Source organism: Sminthopsis crassicaudata, chromosome 3 (genome assembly GCF_048593235.1).
Source record: "Sminthopsis crassicaudata isolate SCR6 chromosome 3, ASM4859323v1, whole genome shotgun sequence".
Classification (NCBI taxonomy): Eukaryota; Metazoa; Chordata; class Mammalia; order Dasyuromorphia; family Dasyuridae; genus Sminthopsis; species Sminthopsis crassicaudata.
In genome coordinates, this window is record NC_133619.1 from 238,886,471 (window position 1) to 238,910,890 (window position 24,420).

The 24,420-nt window shown below is 35.4% G+C and overlaps 1 protein-coding gene across 2 annotated transcripts in view; it reads right to left on the minus strand.

The window, feature by feature from the left end:
* Nucleotides 1–284: 284 nt before the first annotated feature.
* The window catches only part of LOC141561120 (uncharacterized), a 113,990-nt gene continuing 89,854 nt past the window's right edge, over nucleotides 285–24,420 (minus strand). Inside the window, exons 47-58 of one of the 2 annotated variants that reach the window (XM_074300246.1) lie at nucleotides 23,715–23,769; nucleotides 23,177–23,245; nucleotides 22,779–22,835; nucleotides 20,949–21,063; nucleotides 17,298–17,376; nucleotides 13,480–13,525; nucleotides 12,526–12,582; nucleotides 10,773–10,887; nucleotides 7,358–7,436; nucleotides 3,513–3,558; nucleotides 2,573–2,629; nucleotides 285–418 (exon numbers count right to left, since the gene is read on the minus strand). In XM_074300246.1, coding sequence (XP_074156347.1) covers nucleotides 2,603–2,629; nucleotides 3,513–3,558; nucleotides 7,358–7,436; nucleotides 10,773–10,887; nucleotides 12,526–12,582; nucleotides 13,480–13,525; nucleotides 17,298–17,376; nucleotides 20,949–21,063; nucleotides 22,779–22,835; nucleotides 23,177–23,245; nucleotides 23,715–23,769 — 745 coding nt within the window. In that variant the 3' untranslated portion in view covers nucleotides 285–418; nucleotides 2,573–2,602. Of the gene's footprint in view, nucleotides 419–2,572; nucleotides 2,630–2,895; nucleotides 3,140–3,512; nucleotides 3,559–7,357; nucleotides 7,437–10,772; nucleotides 10,888–12,525; nucleotides 12,583–13,479; nucleotides 13,526–17,297; nucleotides 17,377–20,948; nucleotides 21,064–22,778; nucleotides 22,836–23,176; nucleotides 23,246–23,714; nucleotides 23,770–24,420 lie in introns of those variants that run through there. The other variant, XM_074300245.1, reaches the window with a different exon arrangement.

The window sequence follows — 24,420 nt, forward strand, 5'->3', positions numbered from 1 at the left end:
CTTCTGAATAGTTTTTCATTTCACTAAATTTTATAAGGAGTTGTCGAGTTGTTGGCTTTTTTCTCCAAACTATTACAATTATTTTCTCAGTAGCACATGACACCTATATAAAAACTGACTATATATTAGGATATAAAACCCCCAACGTAAGAAATATGAACTGCATCATTTTCAGATCACAATACAATAAAATAAAATGTGCACTAATGAGCTGTGGAAAAAATATCAGAAATTTATTGGAAACTGAATAATTTAATCACAACAAATTTGTATAAGTATTCCTATTAAAACAGAATATTCTAGAACTGCAGTATGCAAAACTCTTCTAATTTTCATTGGCTCTTTCTGCTTCTCCTTTGTGCTTTTAAATCTTTTTTTGCATCTTCTTCTGATGCTTTCTATTTTTGACATCCAAATGCTTTAGAAAGAAAATTGAAAAAGTTGGTTTTAATTTCAGTCAGAAACAAATTCTTAAATTTCAAAAAATTAAAATTTCTTTACCATCATATTTTGATGAAGACAACCTTTCCATCAGGAAGAATGTCCTAGGTTAACAACCTATCAGGGAACTCTTAATGAGATGTACAACAATAATGACAATTAATTGGATATATGAATTACTAGGAAAAGAAAATGTGTATATTCAGGATATACTTATTCTTTATGGCATGAAAAACTCTCATCTTTTAAAGCTACAGGAGCAAAATGGTTACAGAAATCACTAATCATTTCTTTTCTATAGAATTAGTTTTTGCAACTAACCAATAATAAAGAATCAAGTGAAATTTTTGAAAACATCTAATTACTACCCTCAATGTGAATTAAGTGCTATTCATATTTAAGGTAGAGGGGAAAGAAATGGGATGCTCTGGATTTCCCATGTTTTATGTGATAATATTTTGAAAGTTTAACCTGCCCTATACAACAGTTGTCAAAGTCAGGAGACTTAACCAAGAAGCCCTATGTGACAATCAGTTTTGATCTTTTATGGATGTTCACTCACATATTGAATAAATGGCTTAAAATAAAATTTCCCAACTCCTTTCTAAAAGGCACTTTCAGTAGCAAGGGGAAATGCCATATTCTCTGGAACACTTTAAATATAGCCTTTCCATTTTGAGAAAATCTATTATCATGAACCAAATTATAGTAAAGCTCCTATGGTAAATCATAGAAAAATATGCAGAGTAATGCTGTTCTTTTAGCCACTATATTTACATTTTGTTGATGCCCCCTCAAAATTTGCCAGAATTAGAATGACAAAATATTAGCAGTGCCCTTCCCAATTTGTCTTTTCAAAGAGAAGACTGCCTCGCTAGATCATTTCCTACCCACCAATTAGAGGCTCTATTTTCAATAGCAGAATAGGTAGAGGATTAGCTATGTGGAGATGTAACAAGGGAAGATAGTTTTATAATTCTGCAGCTCTCCAAAAAGCCAAATCAAAAACTCCCCAAAATACAAGAAGATCCCCGAGGATTCCTTATATGATTACTTGAACTTGGAAATACAATTTCTTACTTCGTAAGATATATTTCCTAAAAGAACAAACCCAAAGGTAATTGCTATTGAAGAACTCTAAATATATTGTTTTCATTCTTAAATATAAAATTTTCTCATAAGTTTGATCAATATATTTAAGATATGGTACGCTGCCTGGAACAACTTTGAGGCTACCTAATAAAGGACAGTTTTGGAAATAGCATATCTATATTCAAGCTTTGAAAACTACTTGTTTCATTCAACATTGAAGTTGTTTTTTTGAACTGAAATTCTGAGTGCCAGTTTTTGTCTCAATTGTCATAATATGATTAAAAGAGATAGCACCATGCATCATTACTCATCAGTCAGTGAAGTAAAGATTAGAATTAGGTCATTTTAAAGATCAAAGAAAAAGTTTTAAATTTTGATTTTTTAAAAAAAGAAATGGAATTATTGGAAAAGATTCATTCATTGACTTTGGAGGCGTTCAGTGAAAGAGGATGCTAAGATATAAGTTGGGGGGAGTAAAGCTTGTTGTACAGTAGTTAGACATAACAAATTTTATATTGGTAGTTATATTTTTATATCTTTCTGTAAACACACACACACATACACACATAGGTATTGTATTGCCTGCTTATCTAGATATATTTTTTCATCTAAAACTTTTTGTAATCTAAATTGCTGGAACTCTCTTGTAATTTAATGGTATTAACAAGAAATTCCCTATTGAAGCTTATCTTCAAAAACTTTTTGGTTCCATGAAGAATGTCAAGCGGTAATTGATTGGAATGGTATGTCAAAGGAGTAGAACCAATTATGCACACCTTCTAAGGTCCAGTCTGTTATTGCTGGTAGGTGATTTTGGAAAGTTTCTGGGCTTTCAAAAGAAGGAGCCTGTGCCCTGGGAAGCTCATCATGGAGGGATTAATGTTTCTTTATGTAATAGCCAGAAGGTTCTCTTACAAGAATAAATTAATGATTTAGCTGGTATTTCACAAACTTTCATATTGATTAAGTCATGCATTTTTTCAGTCTAGTATCCTCTAAGATTCTATACCTGTTTTAGTATTTGAACTATCAAACTTACACTTTCTATTATATAGTGTGATGTTTCTGGTTACCATTTTTGAAAATTTTCTTGATCCTGCCAATAAAAGAAAGTGATAATATAATTTCAAAAATTAGAATATAATAAAATCTGAAAATTATAAAATATCAGAAGCAGAATAGACCATAAATATCTTTTGCTTCAAGCCTCACATTTCAAAATACTCTTTCATTGTTTGGTTTCCTTTGCAATTTCATTCTTTTAAGAAATGCCAAAATAGTGTTTCTATTCTAGACAATAAAGATCACTAAACCGCCAAACCAAGAAGAGGAGATTCTAAATAAGGCCTGAATTTCATGAATTCTGTGGAGTATAAGAGATCATATTGGGAAAGGTCTTTTAAAATAGTTGTTATATATTTTTTAATTCCAATTCACAGTATTTTTGTACTCCATCTCTAAAATTTGTGCCCGAGATGCACCACACAAGGTGTAATTGATTGGCCACTGCAAAGTGAAGAAAGAGATCCAGTAGTTAAAAGCCTACATCCAGCAACAAACAAGCATTAAGGAAGTACCTGTAAAGGGTCAGGGGCTCTGCAGGGAGCTGTTGATACATGAACAAAGATTGAGAGTGCATATGGGAAAACATGGCAAGAATTCAATGAGAAAACTGGGGGAGGCCACAAAACATACATTAAATTTTCTAATGTTATTGATCCAATTCACTCTCCTTCATCCAAGGAAGAATATACTTGGTGTAAAAGCAACAGGAAAAATTGAAAAAAAGTAGAAACAATTACACCTCAAAAAGTTGACTAAAGTCACACACAGAACAAGTTTTCTATGTCATGCAATTTGAGAGGAAGGTTAGACCTGAAGTGGACCCAAAAGTCCTTTGCTCCAACTCCTACATCTGACATTCCCCTTGGTCTTTGTAGTTACAGCTACAGGACAAATTCCCCAAGACAAAAGTTTACCTTTGGATAACTTTTTGAATGCTTTCTGATTCTCTTTCCAACAGTTCTGAAATCCAAAGTGAAGAAAGAGGCGCAACATTAATAAACAATTAAGGAGTCCTAGTAGAAATTGAGTCAGATTATATGTTAGATTTGAATAAATTTACTTACTGCAAATGTGTGTGGAGGCAGAGCCCCACTGATTGACCAAAGGTAGAGACTCTCCCAAAGCATCCTCAACATTGTCTTAACTACATTTCAATAATCACTCAAAAATAATTTTGAACATTAGACTCCCCACAATGATGCAGTGAAACAATTTTCCATTCAAACAGAGCTTAGAAGGTAGCAGGAGGAGTCGGTCATTCAGTGGTGGGATAGGAGCACAATTGTGGCATTGGCCAATACAGTACAGACTAAGCCTGGGAAAGTCAGGAGATGCCTTGGTGGCCTTTGAGGCACCAGCAAAAAGGGCAACAATCCAGACTTCTCCATCCTTGGGCAGCAGGGTTGACCTGGAAAGTCAGCCAGGAAAGTCTGTCACACTTGGGTTTGAGACGAGCTCCAGCAAACCAGGAGCTTTGCAAGAGAGCCACTGAATCAACAGCATCAAAAACAGCAGCAGCTGCAGCTGTAGCAACACAGGTGACTTCTGCAGGTTCACCTAGATAAGGCACTCAACAGCTCATATGAAGGAGAGCACAGGTGTCTCACTGCTAGGAATGATGCAGGGTTCTGTTGCTTTTCCCAAATTTAGGTGTCAGGTACAGTACTGCCTCACAGAACAGATTTGTGGGGAGGATTTCAGATAAGAGGTGCACAAACCCCAGAAGCCTGTGATATCACACCCTCCCCACTGGAAACAGAGTCCTACTTTATCAAAGAGCCCAAAATGGAGTGATAGACTGGGAAAATAAGCATACACCAGAAAAAGATCATGAGCATAGAAAAGTTATTACGGAGATGATGATGAGCAAAATACAGATTCAGGAGAGGATTATAAAGTCAAAGTAACTATGCCCAGAGCTTCAAGAAAAAGAAGAATTTGTCTCAGGTCTTGAGAGAGAACTCAAAATAGCCTTTGAAAATCAAATAAGAAATGTAGAGGAAAACTGGGAAGAAAAGGAGAGTGATCCTAGGGATAACACAAAAAGTTCAAGAAGAGAAGAAAAGAATAATTGGCCAACTGGAAAAATTATTCCTTAAAAATTACAACTGAAACATCCAGAGAGATGACTGTGGGAACTGTGTGGATCACAACATAGTAGTTTTACTTTTTTATTATTGTTTCTTTGCATTTTATTATCTTTCTCATTTTTTTTCTTTTTGATGCTATTTCTTTTTCAACTTGATAAGTGTGTAAATATGTATAGAAGAGTTGTGCATGTTTAACATGTATTGGATTTCTTTCCATCTAATGTAGGGTATAGGTGGAAGGGAGGGAAAAAATTTGGAACATAAGGTTTTTGCATGAATATTGAAAATTATCCTTGAATATGTTTTGAAAAGAAAAACCTTTAATAAGAAAAATATATTGTGAGAAATAGAAATTTTAAAAAAAGAAAATTATGTAGAACTTTTGAGACACTGAGATAATTTTGCTGTAAATATTGAGATAAGGAGATATTTTAATCAAAATAAATTTTTGGATTTCAACCATTTTTATTGACTTAGCATTTTGCTTTAAAATGAGGATGCCAAAAAATGGGAAAAAGGAACCCAAAATGTGTTAAAGAGGGAAGAAAAAAAGCTGAAGCATATAACTCCTTAGAAACAGAACAGGTCAAATGACCAAAAAAAAAAAAAAAAAAAAAAAAAAGGATAAAACTCTGACAAGTAGCTTGAAAGGCAGAATTAGCCAAATGGAAAAAAAAAGATAAAATAGAAATTCACTCAAAAGAATAATTTCTTTACAAGTAGAATGGAACACTAATAAATGGCAATACAGATCCTTTTGGATAAAAATCACTACTTGAAAATTACATGGGGCCAAATTATGAAATGGTCAAAAAAATGAAAACACAATTTAGAAATGAAGAAATTAACACCATTTTAGTTGTATGAAAAACATTCTGTAAATCACTAGTGATCAGAGAAATGCAAATAAAGATAACTTTGTGGTGCCACTACACACTTCTCAGATTGGCAAAGATAACAATGAAAAATAATAATATTGCAGGGGCTGTGAGAAATCTGAGAGACTGGTACACGACTGGTGGAGTTGTGAATTGATCCATTGATTTGGGAGTTTAATACGGAACTAAGTCCAAAGATCTATCAAAACGAATACCCTTTGATCCAGCAGTGACTCTCCTGGGCCCATATCCCAAAAAGATCATGAGAAACGGAAAAAGGACCCCCATGTGGAAAAAGGTTTGTAGCAGTTCTCTTTGTAATTGCAAGAAACTGGAAACTAAGTGGAGGCCTAAAAGTTGAGGACTGGATGAATAAATTACAATATATGAATGTCATGAAATATTACTATTCTAAAGGAAATGATGAGCAGATTTCAGTAATTGCAGGAGAAACTCACATGAATCGAAGCTAAATGAAGTGAGTTGAATCAAGAGTACATTGTACACAAGAACAACAAAATTATGCAATAATTCTGATGGATGTGACTCTTTTCAAGAGGATGTCGGGACTGAATGTGAACCGCAACACAGTATTTTCACCTTTTTCGTTGTCTGTTGTGCTTTTTCTTTTTCAGTGTTTTTTTCTGATCTGATTTTTCTTGTTCATCCTTATAATTGTGATAATATGCATAGAATGATTGTACATATTTAACATGTTTTAGATTACTTGCTGTCTAGAATAAGGGATAGAGGTAAACGAGGGACAAAAAAATTGGAGTATAGGATTTTGAATGTTGAAAACTATGCATTTATTTTGGAAATAAATTGCTATTATTAAAAAAAGAAAAGAGTTTTGAAGCAAAATTCTCTGATGAAGGCTTTATTTTTCAAACAGATAAACACCTGGGTCAACTAAAAAAAAAATTATAAGAGTCATTCTCCACCAGGTAAATGATTAAAAGTTATGGTCTATAACTTTTAGAAAAACCTGAAAAGATCTCTTTGAGCTCATTCAAAGTGAAAAATACAAATTATTCACAATGTGCCTTTCCTTTTTTTTGCGTGTGTGTCTTCCCTTTTATCAAAAACACAATGATCCAAGAATATTCTGAAGAATGTAGGCTGGAAAATATTACCCTTAACCTGAGAAAGAACTGATTATGGTTGAATATTGACACAAGTGTCAGTTTTATTTTATAATTCTTGAGGGTTTGAAGCAGGGAGGAGAATTCTGTCATGTCATTCCACACATGAGTTTTTTAGAAAGGTTTTTCATAACTTCACATATACCTTAAGAACTTCTTTCATTTTCTGGGACATGGATAGAAAATTTCCTTTTCCACTGCAATGGTTTGTTACATACTGATCCCACAGTTGGCAAGCACTGTAGAAATGTCCCAAGTAGTTTCTGATGATTGAATCCAACACACAAATGTGTCTGCTAAGGACGTAATTTCATAAGTTCAGTGTCATTTTAGTCCCACCTCCTGATATTTAATTGACAAGTACAACTTGAGACAAGTAAAGAAGATCAAAGCCCTTTAAATGTGGGCAAACTGATAAAAGTGGGAGACAAAGGATTTAAACCCAGGTCCTCTTGAGTGCCCATACTCAGAACTCATTGTACTTACACTAGATGAGAACAACTGAAATAGATGAGCATTATAGGAAATAGGTAAAAGGACGCTGAGAATAAAAAAGATGCAAAGATGGTAGCTAAACAGTTTAAACCATGTAGAGGCTAAACCATTTTGTTCAATTCTTATTATCAATCTACAAAATTGATCTTACCCATTAAAAAAGGGAATCCATCTTGCAAACTTCTTTTCCTGTGACCTGTCTGAAGTTGTTGCAATCTCATTGTCATTTTCTAAAAATAAGAATAATTTACTGTGTAAAACCCTCAAAATTATTGCATTTATTAACAATAGCAACAGCAACCTGTCCTTTAGTTGTGAATATTAGACTCTCATGTTTACAGAACATATGGTGATGTAGTATCAAGAGCACTGTATTAGTCTGAATTCCTGAAGTCTCCACTCTATGCTTAGCAAGCTGTTGTAATTAAGCTTTCTGTACCTCATTGATTTCAGTAAAGAAAATAAATAGTGGCAGATTTGAACCAAATGACCTTGCCAGTTTAAGCAAATATAAACCTCAAGATTTCTTTCCAGGAAATATTTGCCCCTTCCTCTACCAAAAATAATACAGGATTTGAAAAAAACAAACGTGGCTTGTTCATAAAAGAATCAGCTGAACTCGAACTTGATGCTATTTAAGGTACTTTTTAGAAGCACAAATCAAGCAAGGCCCAACAAAGCAAGAAAGGCTAGGGAGATATTTCCTGATCCACATTCATGCTTTCTCCTAAGCTTAGCTTAACAAGCCTAGACTAACTTCAAAGGTATTAGTCAATTCAAGAGTGCCACATGGGAGAAAAGCCTAATTTTAGAATGAATCTTATGAGAAGGTCGTGTCCAATTGTTGAGACCCTGGAAATCTTAGAATCAGCCTGAGTCAGGATAAGAAAAAGGTTTTATTCTTGATCTTTTGGGGTTGCTCTCAGGGGATTAGATATAGGAGTCTCCTGACCTCCTTCCTCTTTCTACAGCCCAAGAATGACCACCCTCCTCCTACACCATCACTTATATATCACTTCCCCTTCTTTTGTCCATACCCACAGATCTAATCAGCACAGAATAGTTAAATAGGGTCATCCTCCAAACATGTTAATAGAGAATTGTCCAACTGGTGATTAGCCTCATGTGCCAGGTTACCTTGAATCCAATAGCTAGAACAGGTATTCTATATATCTTTCTACATTTGATATACTAACAATTATCTATCTCTAATGAAGATGGCTTAATATCATTAAAAGTAACACCATTCTTCCCAGAGCTTTTCCTGAAAAGATTTATTCCTGAGAGAGAAGAAAGATATTTTCAGAAGCAATGTGGTAGGGCAGAACCAAGGGAGTAGAATAGCATGGATAAATAAGAGCTAATAATAAGAAATAAGGAAGAAATAAAAGATAGATGGGACTGTGACTCTGGGTAACAATAAGGGAGCAGAACAATCTATGTGGTGCCCTTTCCTGTGACAGAATGTGGAAAGAGTTTTGAGTCAGGAACTCCTTTCATTGACTCTATGAATTCTTGGTCAAATATTTACGGGTACCTGAGGAGGGGACATGCACCTGGATGGAACATTCCTAGGTGGTATTTTGTTGCAAGCCCTCGTTTGGATAATCACATGGCAGGAAATTCAGAAGCAGACAGTAGCTTTTGCACTCTGACCCTTAAAGCTTATTGGGGACTAAGTTTTCTAGTAAGCATCCTTAATAGGATTTCCATATGTTAAATAAACCTGAACTTTGTAATGGAATAACCAAATCTCAATGATTCTGTGTAGAGTTTTCTACGTGGCAAAACTAGTATAAGTCTACAGGAGCCTAAAGACAGGTAAGCAAGCAGGTATGTGGCACACAATCAAACCTTGGTCAGGAACTTGTAGAATCCAGATCAGAATTTTAATATTCATAGATTGTTCTGAGACAGAGTACTTGAAAGGTTACAGGTTTCAAGTCTGAGTTATTTATAGGATCCTCAAATATCCTCACACTCAAGACCCCCTAGAACATTGAAAAAAGTCTCAACAGGTCAAAGGTCTGACCAGACAATGCACCCTAAAGACAATGCCCCAAATACATCATATGAAATTAGAATTGAAGAGTAGAAATCTGGAACAATGCTAATCTAAAACTCTGTGATAGTGACAGGAATGCTCAAGAAACACATCCAGAAAAAGGACAAGCAAAATATGTAATTGAATGAATGACACAAGAATTCATGTTTTGCCACATTAAAATGCAAGGATCACTTTGAAAATCGAGTCATAGTGTTGGAAGTATGTCAAAGAGTTGTAGAACAAAACAAGAAAGCAAAGAATAGCTTTGAAATATGTAGAAGGAAATGAAGCAGCATGGCATATGAGTTATACAATGCTATTCCAAAAACAGTATTAGAATAGGATAAAGTGAGGTACTTCTGTCCATGGGATAAAGAGAAAAATTGAAATAAATTTTATATATCCCCAGAGAGAAAAAACTTCAGACCCTCAAAGAAAAAAAAAATAGATTGAGGAGAAAAAATTGAAAAACTACTGGACTCTCAACACAACCTTGAGTAGCAATAAAATAGCCTTGACATGTTACTACAAGAAATTATACTCAGGTAACTAGGTCTTTCAAAATCAGTGGGAACAGTAGAACTAGAAAGAATTTACTAGGAAAAATTTGAAACACACCAAAAGTATAAAAGTTTCTAGAAACATTTTAGCCAATACTCAAAAACTCTGGGTTGAAAATATCTGTCTATTAATCTACCTATATATCTTTTTCCCTCTCATTGTGCATGTATATGCTTGTAAGTGAACATATATATAAAATGCATCTCTTCGTACACACACACATATATGCACATATGAATATATGAACACATTTGAGTGTCTGTGAGTATATGTAAAGCTCACCACATTCTAACTCCTGTCACACAATCCTCTGATTTCTAATGGTTTTAAATGAGTGGAAGTACAGTTCCATATTCTTAAGAAGATTTTAAGAATCTTATTGACTAAAATTTAATCTGCATTTTTGACTTTTTGATATTTTTAAGAATCTATTTCTCCTGCGTTGTCTCAACAGATAGATGACAATAAGAAAGAGAAATGGGAAGAGAACAATGATGAGGAAAGAGGAGAAGAAGAGCAAAAAGGGAAATTCAAAAAAGAAGACAAAAACCAAAGGGGATGTGGTGAAAAGAACTGGAAGGCAAGGGAAAGAAAACAATTCATAAATTTGGTAAGAAATTAACAAAAAGCATTTATGAGAGATAAATAAGCAAAAAGGCTTGCTTAAGGAAGATCTTTATATATTAGTGTGAAAATCACTGTAAGTTCTTAAGGGAAGAACTTGTTAAAACAAAGTATTTCTTTTAATATCTTTCTAACCAGCTAGTTCATTTTGAACAACTTCTGATCAAAACTGAAGAATATAGATTTACCCGCATTGCCGGACTCAATCAACATGTCCATTATCTGAGTCCTAATATCTGAGGTTATCTCAGTTTGATTCCTTTAAGGCCCTTTGATGGAACCTAAGTATTCCTCAATCTCTGAATCAGTTATGTGTAAAATCATGTAGACTTACCAGGACTTGAATCATTGTTGCTTTTTAGTTTGATGTCTTGTTCTTGGTCCAAATTTCTCGTTGAACCATCATTTTTGTCATTTTTTTCTTCTTTTGCTACATTTTCCATTGCTCCCTACATATTTTGAAAGAGAAAAGTTTGTTGCTTTCTTTGCTGTTATTCCAATTTATATTTTCTAGTTATTTTTCGAGCTGAGATTTTGAAGTTTACAATAAACAACCCATCTCTGTACAACCTGCTCTTCAATGACCACCCTAACTGATGAGGTCAGGGAATCAAATGATGAGATTACGAATCCTGGTGGTCAGGGAGTGAAATGATGAGGTCTAGTGGTAGGTTCGGGGTTCATTGAACCAAATGGAGAGGTTTGGCTCCCCTACATCCCCTTTGGATTGAGAGCATGATTAGGGAATTTTGGGAACGCCCCTTCTTGTGAAGCTGAAAACTTAGATTTGTAAAAGAGTTTTATTACAGGAATTGTAAAGTCAGCCTCTGCTATGTATCAATAGAAAGGCTTAATTCCTTAGTGGAAAATCCCCAACAGTGAAGTAAAGTAGTGGAGGAGTCCTGGCAGAGAAATAAAGTTCCTGGTAGAGAAACCGCAACAGAGAGGCACAAAGTCTGGTTAGGGAAATAGGTAAGGATAAAATGAAGGTAATGCTAGAAGAGGATATCATCCCAGCAGGCAGAGGCTTGCTATGCCAAGGATGGCATGTTGGCTCTTCTGCAAGGATTGGGTTTAGAATTGCCATTTTTATATCAGAAGCCTTTGGCTACAAGCCTAGGTCTGCTCCCCTTCCTGATGAGGCTGGTGTGTAGAATCTGATCTGGAATTGAATAGAAAATCTTCAATTGAATAAGATTGGAATCTCCAACTCCTGAGTAAACTAATACCACCTAGATAACAGAATGAAGCTGTTAATCTTGTTTCCCTCTGGTGGAGTCCCACAGACTTGGGGTCCAAGGAGAATCTCGCCTTCAAGGGGTTTTAGATTTTCGTGGTCCCTTCTTCACTAACAACTCATTTAGGGAAAATCTATTTACATTCAAATTGCCTCTCTAGCTTCCATAAGGTTGAGAGACTTTCAAAGACATGGTGACTCTGCCTTTCAGGAACATAGAACCCAATCAGGAAGTGGAAGAAAAGAGAACCATTACAAGACAACATTTAATTACTTTAGTATTGAATCGAATTCCCTTAGAATAGAATAACTTTACAAATCAAAATGAATATGGATTCCCCTAGAATGTGATATTTCAGGGAGCAACCATGGAGTTATTGGAATTATTCTTTGAGGAAAGATGAGCTTTGCAAAAGAAAAAAATGAGAGCTCTGGCAGTTTTGGAGAAGAACAACATATGGGATGTGATAGTGAGACAGTGAAAGGAGATATCTGGAAAAAGTCAGTAAGAGAGAGTGAATGCATTATGAAGTGTGGAGAATAATAACATGTGAAGTCAAGCTGGAAATATCACATTATTCATATCTTCCAATGTCCAGTTTTTAAAGTTGGTAGGGGATACTGGGAAGTTTCTGGAAACTGTCAACTCAAAAGAAGGAGACAGTTCCCTGAGAGGCCAATTATGGAGGAACCCTATAATGTAATAGCTAGATGGGGCTCTTACAAGACGATATTAAGGACTTAAGTGGTTTTTCACAGAATTTTCCATATGGATTCAATCATGCATTTTTTCAGTTAAGTATCCTCTAAGAATTTGTATCTGTTTTAGCATTTAAACTGTCAAACTTACTTTTTCTATCATATCGTGTGAGGTTTCTCGTTGACATTTTGGAAAATTTTCTTGTTCCTGCCAGTAAAAGAAAATGATAATATAATTTGAAAAATTAGAATGTAATAAAATTTGGAAATTATAAAATATCTTAAGCAGAATAGATTGCAACAATTTTTTTTTGTTTTAAGGCTCACATTACACATTACTCTTTCATTGTTTGGTTTCCTTCACAATTTCTTTTTTTTTTTTTTTTTGAAGAAATGCCAAGCTCATGTTTCTGTGCTAAAGAATAATTATTACTAAATTGCCAAACCAAGAGGAGTAGATTCTATGTAAGACCTGAAATTTCATGAATTCTGTGTACTATAGGTGATCACATTGGGAAAGGACTTTTAAAGTAGTTATTTTTTAATTCCACCTCATAGTATTTTTTTACTCCATCTCTAAAATTTGTGCCCGAGATGCACCACACAAGGTGTAATTGATTGGCCACTGCAAAGTGAGGAAGGAGATCCAGTAGTTAAAAGCCTACATCCAGCAACAAACAAGCATCAAGGAAGTACTTTTAAAGGGTCAGGGGCTCTGCAGGGAGCTGCTACAAGAACAAAGCTTGAGAGACCCCTCAGAAAAGCATGATAAGAACTTAAAGAGAAAACTGGGAGAGGCCACAAAACATATATTAAATTTTCTAATGTTATTGATCCAATTCACTTCATTCTCCTTCATTGAGGGAAGAAGAGCCTTAGTGCAAAAGCAACATGAAACACTGAGAAAAGAAGAAACTATTACACCTCAAAAAGTTGACTAATGTCACACATAGAACAAGTTTTTTATGCCATACAATTTGAGAGACCTAAAATGTTAGACATGATGTGCACCCAAGAAGTCCTTTGTTCCAACTCCCACATCTGACATTACCCTTGGCCTTTATAGTTAAAGCAACAGGACAAATTCCCCAAAACAAAAGTTTACCTTTGGGTAACACTTTGGACACTTTCTGATTCTCTTTCCAACGATTCTGAAATTCAAAGTGAAGAAAGAGGAGCAATGTTAGTAAACAATTAAGGAGGCCTAGAATAAATCAAGTCAGATTATGTGTTAGAATTGAATAAATTTACCTGCTGGAAATGTGTGTTGACTGACGAAAGGCAGACACTTCCCCAAAGCATCCCGAACAGTGTCTAAATACTTTCCAATAATCACTCAAAAATATTTTTTGCTCTTTAGACTCCCCACAAAATGCAGTGAAACAATTTTCCAGGCAAAGAGAGCCTAGAAGAGCTTATTGGTCAGTCACTCTAGCATGGGACAGGAGCACAATTATGGCATTGGCCAAGACAGTACAGCTTCAGCCTTGGGAAGTCAGCAGAGGCCTTGTCGGCTTTTGAGTCAGCAGCACAAAGGGCAAGGCAATAACAGAATTCTCCAACCTTGGGCAGCAGGGAAGTCCTGGAAAGTGAGCCAGGAAGGTCTGCCACAATTGGGTTTGAGAGGAGCTCCAACAAACCAGGAGCTTTGAAAGACACTGAATTAACAGCATCAAAACAGCAGCAGAGGCAGCTGTAGCAACATAGGTGACTCCTGCAGATTCACCCAGATAAGGCAATCAACAGCTCATATGAAGGAGAGTACAGGTTGCTCACTGCTAGGAATGATGCAGGGTTCTATTGCTTTCCCCATACTTAGGTGTCAGGTACAGTATTGCTTCATAGTACAGGTCTGTGGGGAGGATTTCAGATAAGAGGTGCACAAACCCTAGAAGTTTGTGATATTGCACCCTCTACCATGGAAACAGAGTCCTACTTTATCAAAGAGCCACAAATGGAGTGATAGACTGGGAAAATAAGCATACGCCAAAAAAAGATCATGATTGTAGAAAAGTTATTATGGAGAGGATGATCAAAATACAGATTCAGGAGGGGATTATAAAGTCAAAGTATTTATACCCACAGGCTTCAAGAAAAAAGACAAATTTGTCTCAGCTATGAGGGAGAGTTCAAAACAGCTTTTGAAAATCAAATAATAGATGTAGAGGAAAAATTGGGAAGAAAAGGAGTCACTCTCCTTTTTGTGACAGTGATGACACAAAAATGTCAGGAAGAGAAGAATTACATTAAAAGAAAAAAATGGCCAATTGGGAAAATAATTCCTTAAATATTACAACTGACACATCCAGGGAGAGGACTGGGGGAACAGTGTGGATCACAACATAGCATTTTTACTTTTTTATTATTGTTTGCTTGAGTTTTATTATCTTATTCATGTTATTCTTTTTGATGCTATTTCTTTTTCAACTTGATAATTGTGGAAATATGTATAGAAGAGTTATACATCTTTAACATATATTGGATTTATTTCCATCTAATGGAGGGTATGGATGGAAGGGAGGGAAAAATTTGGAACACAAGGTCTTTGCATGGATGAGTATTGAAAATTATCATTTAATAAAAAAGCTATATTGTGAGAAATAGAAATGCCAAAACAAAAAATTATGTAGAACTTTTGAGACTCTGAGATAATGTTGCTGTAAATATTGAGATAAGGAGCTATTTTAATCAAAATAGCCTTTTGGATTTCAACCATTTCTTTTGACTTAGCAGTTTGCTGGATATGAGGAAAAGGAACCTAAATTTTGTTTAAAAAGGAAGAATAAAAGCTGAAAGAAATAACTCCTTAAAAACAGAACAGGTCAAATGAAAAACAAACAAACAAACAAACAAAAACAAAACAAAAAACAAAAAAAACAAAAAACAAAACAAAACAAAAAAATCTCTGAAAAGTGGCAGGTTGGTTTCAAAGGCAGAATTAGCTAAATGGAAAAAAAAAAGATAAAACAGAAATTGACTCAAAAGAATAATTCCTTTAAAATTGGAATGGAACACTAACAAATGGCAATACAAATCCTTTTGGATGAAAATCATTGCTTAAAAATTACATGGACTCGAATTAAAAATTGTCAAAAAATGAAAAAACAATTTAGAAACAAAAATAATTAACACTATTCTTGTTGTATGAAAAACATTCTCTAAATCACTAGTGATCAGAGAAATGCAAATAAAGGCAGTTTTTGGTACCACTAACACTTCTAAGATAACAATGAAAAATAGTAATATTGCAGGGGCTGTGAGAACTCTGAGAGAACTCTGAGAGACTGGTACACGACTGGTGGAGTTTTGAAGTAATCCAGTCATTTTGGAGTTCAATATGAAACTAAGCCCCAAAGATCTATCAAAACATGAATACCCTTTGATCCAGCAGTCTCTCTACTGGGCCCATATCCCAAAAAGATCATAAGAAATGGAAAAGGACCCCCATGTGGAAAAGGTTTATAGCAGTTCTCTTTGTAATGGCAAGGAACTGGAAACTGAGTGGAGGCCTAAAAGTTGAGGACTGGATGAATAAATTACAATATATGAATGTCATGAAATATTACTATTCTAAAGATGAGCAGATTTCAGTAATTGCTGGAGAAACTCACATGAATTGAAGCTAAGTGAAGTGAGTTGAACCAAGAGTACATTGTACACAAAACAATAAAATTATGCAATAATTCTGATGGATGTGACTTTTTTCAAGAGGAAGTTGGGACTGAATGTGAACTGCAACACAGTATTTCTTCTTTTTCGGCGTCTGCTGTGCTTTTTCTTTTTCAGTGTTTTTTTCTGATCTGATTTTTCTTGTTCGGTCTTATAATTGTGATAATATGCATAGAATGATTGTACATATTTAACATGTTTTAGATTACTTGCTGTCTAGAATAAGGGACAGAGGTAAGGGAGGGAGAAAAATATTTGAGCATAAGATTTTGAATGTTGAAAACTATGCATATATTCTGGAAATGAATTGCTATTATTAAAAAAAAAAAAGAAAAGAATTTTGAAGCAAGATTCTCTGATGACGGCCTCATTTTTCAAACACATAAGCACATAGCTCAATTAAAAAAAATTATAAGAGTCATTCTCCACCAAGGAAATATTTAAAAGTTATCATCTATAATTTTTTAGAAAAACATGAAAAGATCTCTATGAGCTCATGCAAAGTGAAAAGTACAAATTATTCACAATATGCCTTTCCTTTTATCAGCAATGCAATGATCCAAGAATATTATGAAGAATGTAGGCTGGAAAATATTATCCGTAAACTGAGAAAGAACTGATTTTGATTGAAGATTGACAGAAGTGTCAGTTTTATTTTATAGTTCTTGAGGGTTTGAATCAGGGAGGAGAATACTGTCATGTCATTCCACACATGAGTTTTTTAGAAAGGTTTTTCATAACTTCACATATACCTTAAGAACTTCTTTCATTTTCTGGGACATGGATAGAAAATTTCTTTTTCCACTGCAATGATTTGTTACATACTGATCCCACAGTTGGCAAGCACTGTAGAAATGTCCCAAGTAGTTTCTGATGATTGAATCCAACACACAAATGTGTCTGCTAAGGACGTAATTTCATAAGTTCAGTGTCATTTTAGTCCCACCTCCTGATATTTAATTGACAAGTACAACTTGAGACCAAGTAAAGAAGATCAAAGCCCTTTAAATGTGGGCAGACTGATAAAAGTGGGAGACAAAGGATTTAAACCCAGGTCCTCTTGAGTGCCCATACACAGAACTCATTGTACTTACACTAGATGAGAACAACTGAAATAGATGAGCATTATAGGACATAGGTAAAAGGACGCTAAGAATAAAAAAGATGCAAAGATGGTAGCTAAACAGTTTAAACCACGTAGAGGCTAAACCATTTTGTTCAATTCTTATTATCAATCTACAAAATTGATCTTACCCATTTAAAGAGGGAATCCATCCTGCAAACTTCTTCTTCTGTGACCTGTCTGAAGTTGTTGCAATCTCATTGTCATTTTCTAGAAATAAGATTAATTTACTGTGTAAAACCCTCAAAATTATTGCATTTATTAACAATAGCAACAGCAACCTGTCCTTTAGTTGTGAATATTAGACTCTCGTGTTTACAGAACATATGGTGATGCAGTATCAAGAGCACTGTATTAGTCTAATTGCTGATGTCTCCATTCTATGCTTAATAAGCTGTTGTAATTAAGCTTTCTGTACCTCATTGATTTCAGTAAACTGATGGCAGATTTGAAGCAAATGACCTCTCCAGTTTAAACAAGTATTAACCTCAAGACCTCTTATCAGGAAATATTTGCCAATTCATCTACCAAAAATAATATAGGATTTGAAAAAAACAAACATGGCTTGTTCATAAAAGAAACAGGTGAACTCGAACTTGATGCTGTTTAAGGTACTTTTTAGAAATACAAATCAAGCAAGGTCCAACAAAGCAAGAAAGGCTAGGGAGAAATTTCCTGATCCATATTCATGATTTCTCCTAAGCTTAGCTTAACAAGCCTAGACTAACTTTAAAGGTCTTAGTCAATTCAATAGTGCCATAGAGGAGAAAATCCTAGTTTTAGATTGAATCTTACGATTAGGTTTTCTCCAATAGTTACAACAGGTATACTTGATATCTTTCTACATTTGATATACTAACAATTATTTATCTCTATTATTTAACAGCATTCTTCCCAGAGCTCTACCTGGAACAATTTATTCCTGAGAGAGAACAAAGACATTTTCAGAAGAGATGTGCTAGGGCAGAGCCCAGGGAGTGGAATAGAATGGATTAATGAGGAAGAGCTAATAATAAGAAATAAGGAAGAACTGAAAGGTAGATCGGACTTCAACTCTGGGCAACAAAAGGGGAGCAGAAAAATCTATGTGGTGCCCTGTCCTGTGACAGAATATGGAAACAGTTTTGAGTCGGAGCTCCTTTCATTGATTATATGGATTCTTGGTCAAATATTCACGGGTACCTGAGGAGGGGAACATGCACCTGGATGGAACATTCCTAGGTGGTATTTGGTTGCAAGCCCTAGTTTGGATAATCACATGGCAGGAAATTCAGAAGTAGACAGTAGCTTTTACACTCTGACTTTACAACTTAATGGGCACTCAGTTTTCTATTAAGGATCTTTAATAGGATTTCCATATGTTTACAAAACCTGAATTTTGTAATGGAATAAGGAGATCTGAAAGGATTATGTGTAGAGTTTTCTAAGTGGCAAGTCTAGTATAAGTCTACAGGGAAACTAAGGACAGCTAAGCATGCAGGTATGTGGCACACAATCACACCTGGTTCGGGAACTTGTAGAATCCAGATCAGAATTTTAACATTCATAGATTGATCTGAGGCAGAATACTTGAAAGGTTACAGATTTCAAGCCTCAGTTATTTATTGGATCCTCAAATATCCTAATACTCAAGACCCCCTAGAACGCTGAATAAAGTCTCAACAGGTCAAAAGTTCTGATGAGAAAATGAACCCTAAAGTGTACACATTATGGCTCCAATACATCATATGAAATGAGAATTGAAGAGTAGAAATCTGGAAGAATGCTAATCTAAAGCTCTGTGATAGTGACAGGAATGCTCAGGAATCACATCCAGAAAAACGACATGCAAAATATGTACTGGAATGGATGACACAAGAATTCATCTTTGGCCTCATTAAAATGCTAGACTTACTTTGAAAATCGAGTCACAGCGTTGGAAGTATGTCACAGTGTTGTAGAACAAAACAAGAAAGCAAAGAAGAGCTTTTGAAATATGTAGCAGGGAATGAAGCAGCATGGAATATGAGTTATACAATTCTATTCCAGAAGCAATGTTAGAATAGGATACAGTGAGGACTTTCTGTCCATGGAATAAGGAGAAATAGTGAAATAAAGTTTCTAGAGCCCCAGAGAACAAAAAATTCAGGCCCTCAAAACAACAACAACAAAAACATTGAGGAGAGAAAACTGAAAAACCATTGGACTACCCACACAATCATAAGCAACAGTAAAATAACCTTGACATGTTAATATAAGAAATGATACACAATTTCCTAAGTCTTTCAGAATCAGTGGGAATGTTGAGGGTGGTAGCCCCTTTGGTATTCTTTGTTTGATCTCCAACTTCATTTGGGACTTGGACCTTTGATACAAGATCTGGTCAAACTAGTTTGGGCTATTTGAGGTGGCCAGGGTTTTACAGCCCCCCATTCTAATCTGCTCAGACCAAATGGCATCAAGAAATTCCTTTTTGGGAAGAGACTTCTGCCTCTACTCAAAAGATAACAAGAGAATCCTTATCTTAATTTACATCACTCTCAGGAACCTCCTTACATCACTGCATAAAAGAGAGAACGGGAATCTTCTCTTTGCAAATGGCCTTGTACCATGCAGCCATTTTGCCCACCAGCTCTCCGGTGTTTCCATTCTAATCAATAAAGACTATGTTTCCTTACAGCATTAAGTAGCAAATTCCTTTGCTGCCGAACCCACCATTGGTTACTTTGGGGAAGGAAGGAGAGAGAGAAAAGGAACTGACACATCTTTGTTTAGACCACAATTTACTCATCATTTAGTACTCATCATTTATTACTCATCAGGAACACTAGAACTAGAAAGAATTTACAGGTAAAAATTTGAAATGCACCAAAGCCATAAAAGTTTCTAGAAAGATTTTAGCCAAAACTCAAAAATTCTGGATTATACATACCTGTCTATCAATCTAACTGTATATCTGTATCCCTCACTTTGTGAATGGGTATGGTTGTAAGTGGACATAAGTATAAAATACATCTCTTTCTACACACACAAACATATATGTATATGTGCACATGTGAATATATGAACACATTTGTATGTCTGTGAGTATATGTAAAGCTCTGCACATTCTATTTTTTTCACATTGTGCTCTGACTTCTAATAGTTTTAAAGGGGTGGAAGTACAGTTCCATATTCTTAAGATTTTAAGAATTTTATTGACTAAAGTTTAGCTTGTCATCTTTGACTTTTTGATTTTTTAAGAATCTATTTCTCCTACTTTCTCTCTACAGATAACAAAGAAAAAAATATTAGATGACAATAAGAAAGAAAAATGGGAAGAGAACAAGGATGAGAAAAGAGGAGAAGAATAAAAATAAAAATACAAAAAGGAAGAAAAGAAACAAAGGAAAAGTGGTGAAAAGAATTGGAAGGGAAGGGAAAGAAATCATTTTATAAATTCGGTAAGAAATTAACCAAATGCACTTATGTGAGATAAACAAGCAAAAAGGCTTGCTTAAGGAATATCTTTATATATTAGTATGAAAATCACTGTAAGATCTTAAGGGAAGAACTTTAAAACAAAGTATTTCTTTTAATATGTTTCTTACCAGTTACTTTATTTTGAACAACTTCACATCAAAACTGAAGAACATATATTTTTGCGCCTTGACAGACTCAATCAACATATCCATTTTTAATTAAGACAGTCATCATTCCTACTTTCTCAGGTTGTCTCAGTTTGATTCCTTCAATCCCTTTTTTAGAAACCTAAGTAATCCTCAATCTCTACACCAGCTATCTGTAAAATCACTTAGTCTTACCAGGATTTGAATCATCATTGCTTTCTAGTCTGATGTCTTGTTCTTGGTCCAAATTTCTCATTGAGCCATCGTTTTTGTCATTTTTTTCTTCTTTTGTGAGATTTTCCATTGCTTCCTACGTATTTTGAAATACAACAGTTTTTTCCTTTCTTTGACAGTTATTTCAATTTATATTTCCTACTTATTTTTGGAACTGAGATTTTGAACTTTACAGTAAAAACCCCATCTCTGTATGACCTGCTCTTCAATGACCACCCTAACTGATGAGGTCTACATTTAGGGTGGCCAGGGACCCAAATGATGAGATTATTCAGGGAAACAAAATGAGATTAGGATTCCTGCTGGTCAGGGATTAAATGATGAGGTCTAGTGGCAGGTTCAGGGTTCAGGGAACCAAGTGGAGAGGTTTGGCTCCCCTACATCCCCTTGAGATTGAGTGCATGGTTAGTGAGTTTTGGGAACCCCCCTTCTTGTGATGTAAGAATTTTTGTAAAGTATTTTCTGAACCCAGAAACCTAGATTTCTAAAAGGTTTATTATCGGCATTGTAAAGTTAGCCTCTGCTATGCATGAGGAGAAAGGCTGAATTCCTTAGTGGCAAATGCCCAACAGTGAAGTAAAGCAGTGGAGGAGTCCTGGTAGAGAAGTAAAGTTCCTAGTAGTGAAACCCCAACAGAGAGGCACAAAGTCTGGTTAGGGAAATAGGTAAGGATAAAAAGAAGGTTATTCTGGAAGTGGATATCATCCCAGCAGGCAGAGGCTTGCTATGCAAGGATGGCATGTTAGCTCTTCTGCAAGGATTGAGATTAGAATGGCCAGTCTTTTAACAGAAGCCTTTGGCTACAAGCCTGGGTCTGCTCCCCTTCCTGATGTGGCAGTGGGCAGAGTCTGAGCTGGAACTGAATAGAAAATCATCAATTGAATAAGATTGGAATCTCCAGCTCCTGATTAAAGGAATACCACCTAGATAACAGAATGAACTGTCTCTCTTGTTTCCCTCAGGTGAGGTCCCAAAGTCCTAGGGTCCAAGGAGAATCTCCCCTTCAAGGGGTTGTAGATTTTCGCGGTCCCTTCTTCACTATCAATTTATTTAGGGAAAATCTATTTACATTCAAATTGCCTCTCTAGCTTCCATAAGGTTGAGAGAGTTTCAAAGAAATGGTGACTCTGCCTTTCAGGAACATAGAACCCAATCAGGAAGTGGAAGAAAAGAAAACCATTACAAGACAACATTTAATTACCTTAGAATCGAATTGAATTCCCTTAGAATAGAATAACTTTACAAATGAAAATGAACAGGAGAATATGAATCCCCTTTAAATTTGATACTTCAGGGAGCAATCATGGAGATGTTGGAATTATTCTTGAAGGAAAGATGAGCTTTGCAAAAGAAAAAAATGAGAGCTCTGGCATTCTGGGAGAAGAGCAACATGTGGGATGTGATAGTGAGACAGTGAAAGGAGATATTTGGAAAAAGTCAGTAAGAGAGAGTGAATGCATTATGAAGTGTGGAGAATAATACCATGGCAAGTAAAGGTGGAAATAGCACATTATTCATAACTTCCAATGTCCAGTTTTTTAATGTTGGTAGGGGGATACTGGGAAGTTTCTGGACACTGCCAAGTCAAAAAAAAAAGAGACTGTGCCCTGAGAGGCTCATTATGGAGGAAACCTATAATGTCATATCCAGATGTGGCTCTTACAGGACCATATTAAGGACGTAAGTAGTTTTTTTCATAAAAGTTTTCATAAGGATTCAATCATGCATTTTTTCAGTACAGTATCTTCTAAGAATTTATATCTGTTTTAGCCTTTGAACTGTCAAACTTACATTTTCTATCATGGAGGGTGTTGTTTCTGGTTGATGTTTTGTAACATTTTCTTGTTCCTGCAAGTAAAAGAAAATGATAATAAAATTTCAAAAATTAGAATATAATAAAAATCTGGAAATTATAAAATATCTGAAGCAGAATAGACTGCAATTTTTTTTTTGTTATAAGGCTCGCGTTTTACATTACTCTTTCTTTGTTTGGTTTCCTTTTTTTTTTTTTTTTTTTTTAAGAAATGCCAAGCCCATGTCTCTGTGCTAAAGAATAATGATTACTAATTGGCCAAACCAAGAGAAGCATATTCTAAGACAGACCTGAAATTTCATGAATTCTATGTTGTATATGTGATCACATTGGGAAAGGATTTTTTAAAGAGTTATTTTCTTTTGTTCCAACTCACAGTATTTTTCTTCTCCATCTCTACAATTTGTGCCCCAGATGTACCACACAAGGTGTAATTCATTGGCCACTGCAAAGTCAAGAAAGAGACCCAGTAGTTAAAAGTCAAAATCCAGCAACAAACAAACATTAAGGAAGTATCTGTAAAGGGTTAGAGGCTCTACAGGGAGCTGTTGAGACAAGAACAAAGTCTGAAATTCCCCACAGGAAAACATGACAAGAACTCAATGAGAAAACTGGGAGAAGGACACAAATCATAGATTAAATTTTCTAATGTTATTGATCCAATTTACTTCATTCTCCTTCATCCTGGGAAGAATAGCCTTGGTGCAAAAGCAACAGGAAACATTGAGAAAAGAAGAAACAATTCCACCTCTTAAAGTTTACTGATGTCACACATAGAACAAGTTTTCTATGGCATACAATTTGAGAGGCCTAACATGTTAGACCTGATGTGGTCCCAAGAAGTCCTTTTCTCCAACTCCCACACCTGACATTACCTTTGTAGTACAAGCTAATTCCCTAAGAAAAAATTTTACCTTTGGGGTCTTTTTTGTCCCTTTTGGATGCTTTCTCATTCTCTTGCCAATTGTTCTGAAACCCAAAGTGAAGAAAGAAGAGCAACATTAATAAACAATTAAGGGATCCTCATAAAAATCAAGCCAGATTATGTGTTAGAATTGAATAAACTGGCTTGCTTAAAATGTGTGTTGACTGACCAAAGTCAGATAATTCCCAAAGTGTCCCCAATATTGTCCAGACACTTTTCAATAATCCCTCACAAATATTTCTGAGCATTAAACTCCCCACAAAAATGCACAGAAACAATTTTATAGTCAAATAGAGCTTAAAAGAGCTCAGGCTTCAATCACCCTAGTGTGGGACAGGATCACAATAGTGTCATTAGCTAAGACAGTAGAGACTCAGCCTGGGAAAGTCAGGAGAAGCCTTTGATTCAGCAGCACTTCTCCAGACTTCTCCAACCTTGGGCAGCAGGAAAGTCCTGGAAAGTCAGCCAGCAAAGTCTGTCACACTTGGGTTTGAGAGCAGCTCCAGCAAACCAGGAGCTTTGAGAGCCACTGAATGAACAGTATCAAAAACAGCAGCACCTGCAGCTGCAGCAACACAGGTGACTTCTGCAGGTTAACCCAGATAAGGCACTCAACAACTCATAAGGAGTAGAGTACAGGTGTCTCACTGCTAGCAATGATGCAGGGTTCTGTTGCTTTTCCCATCGTTAGGTGT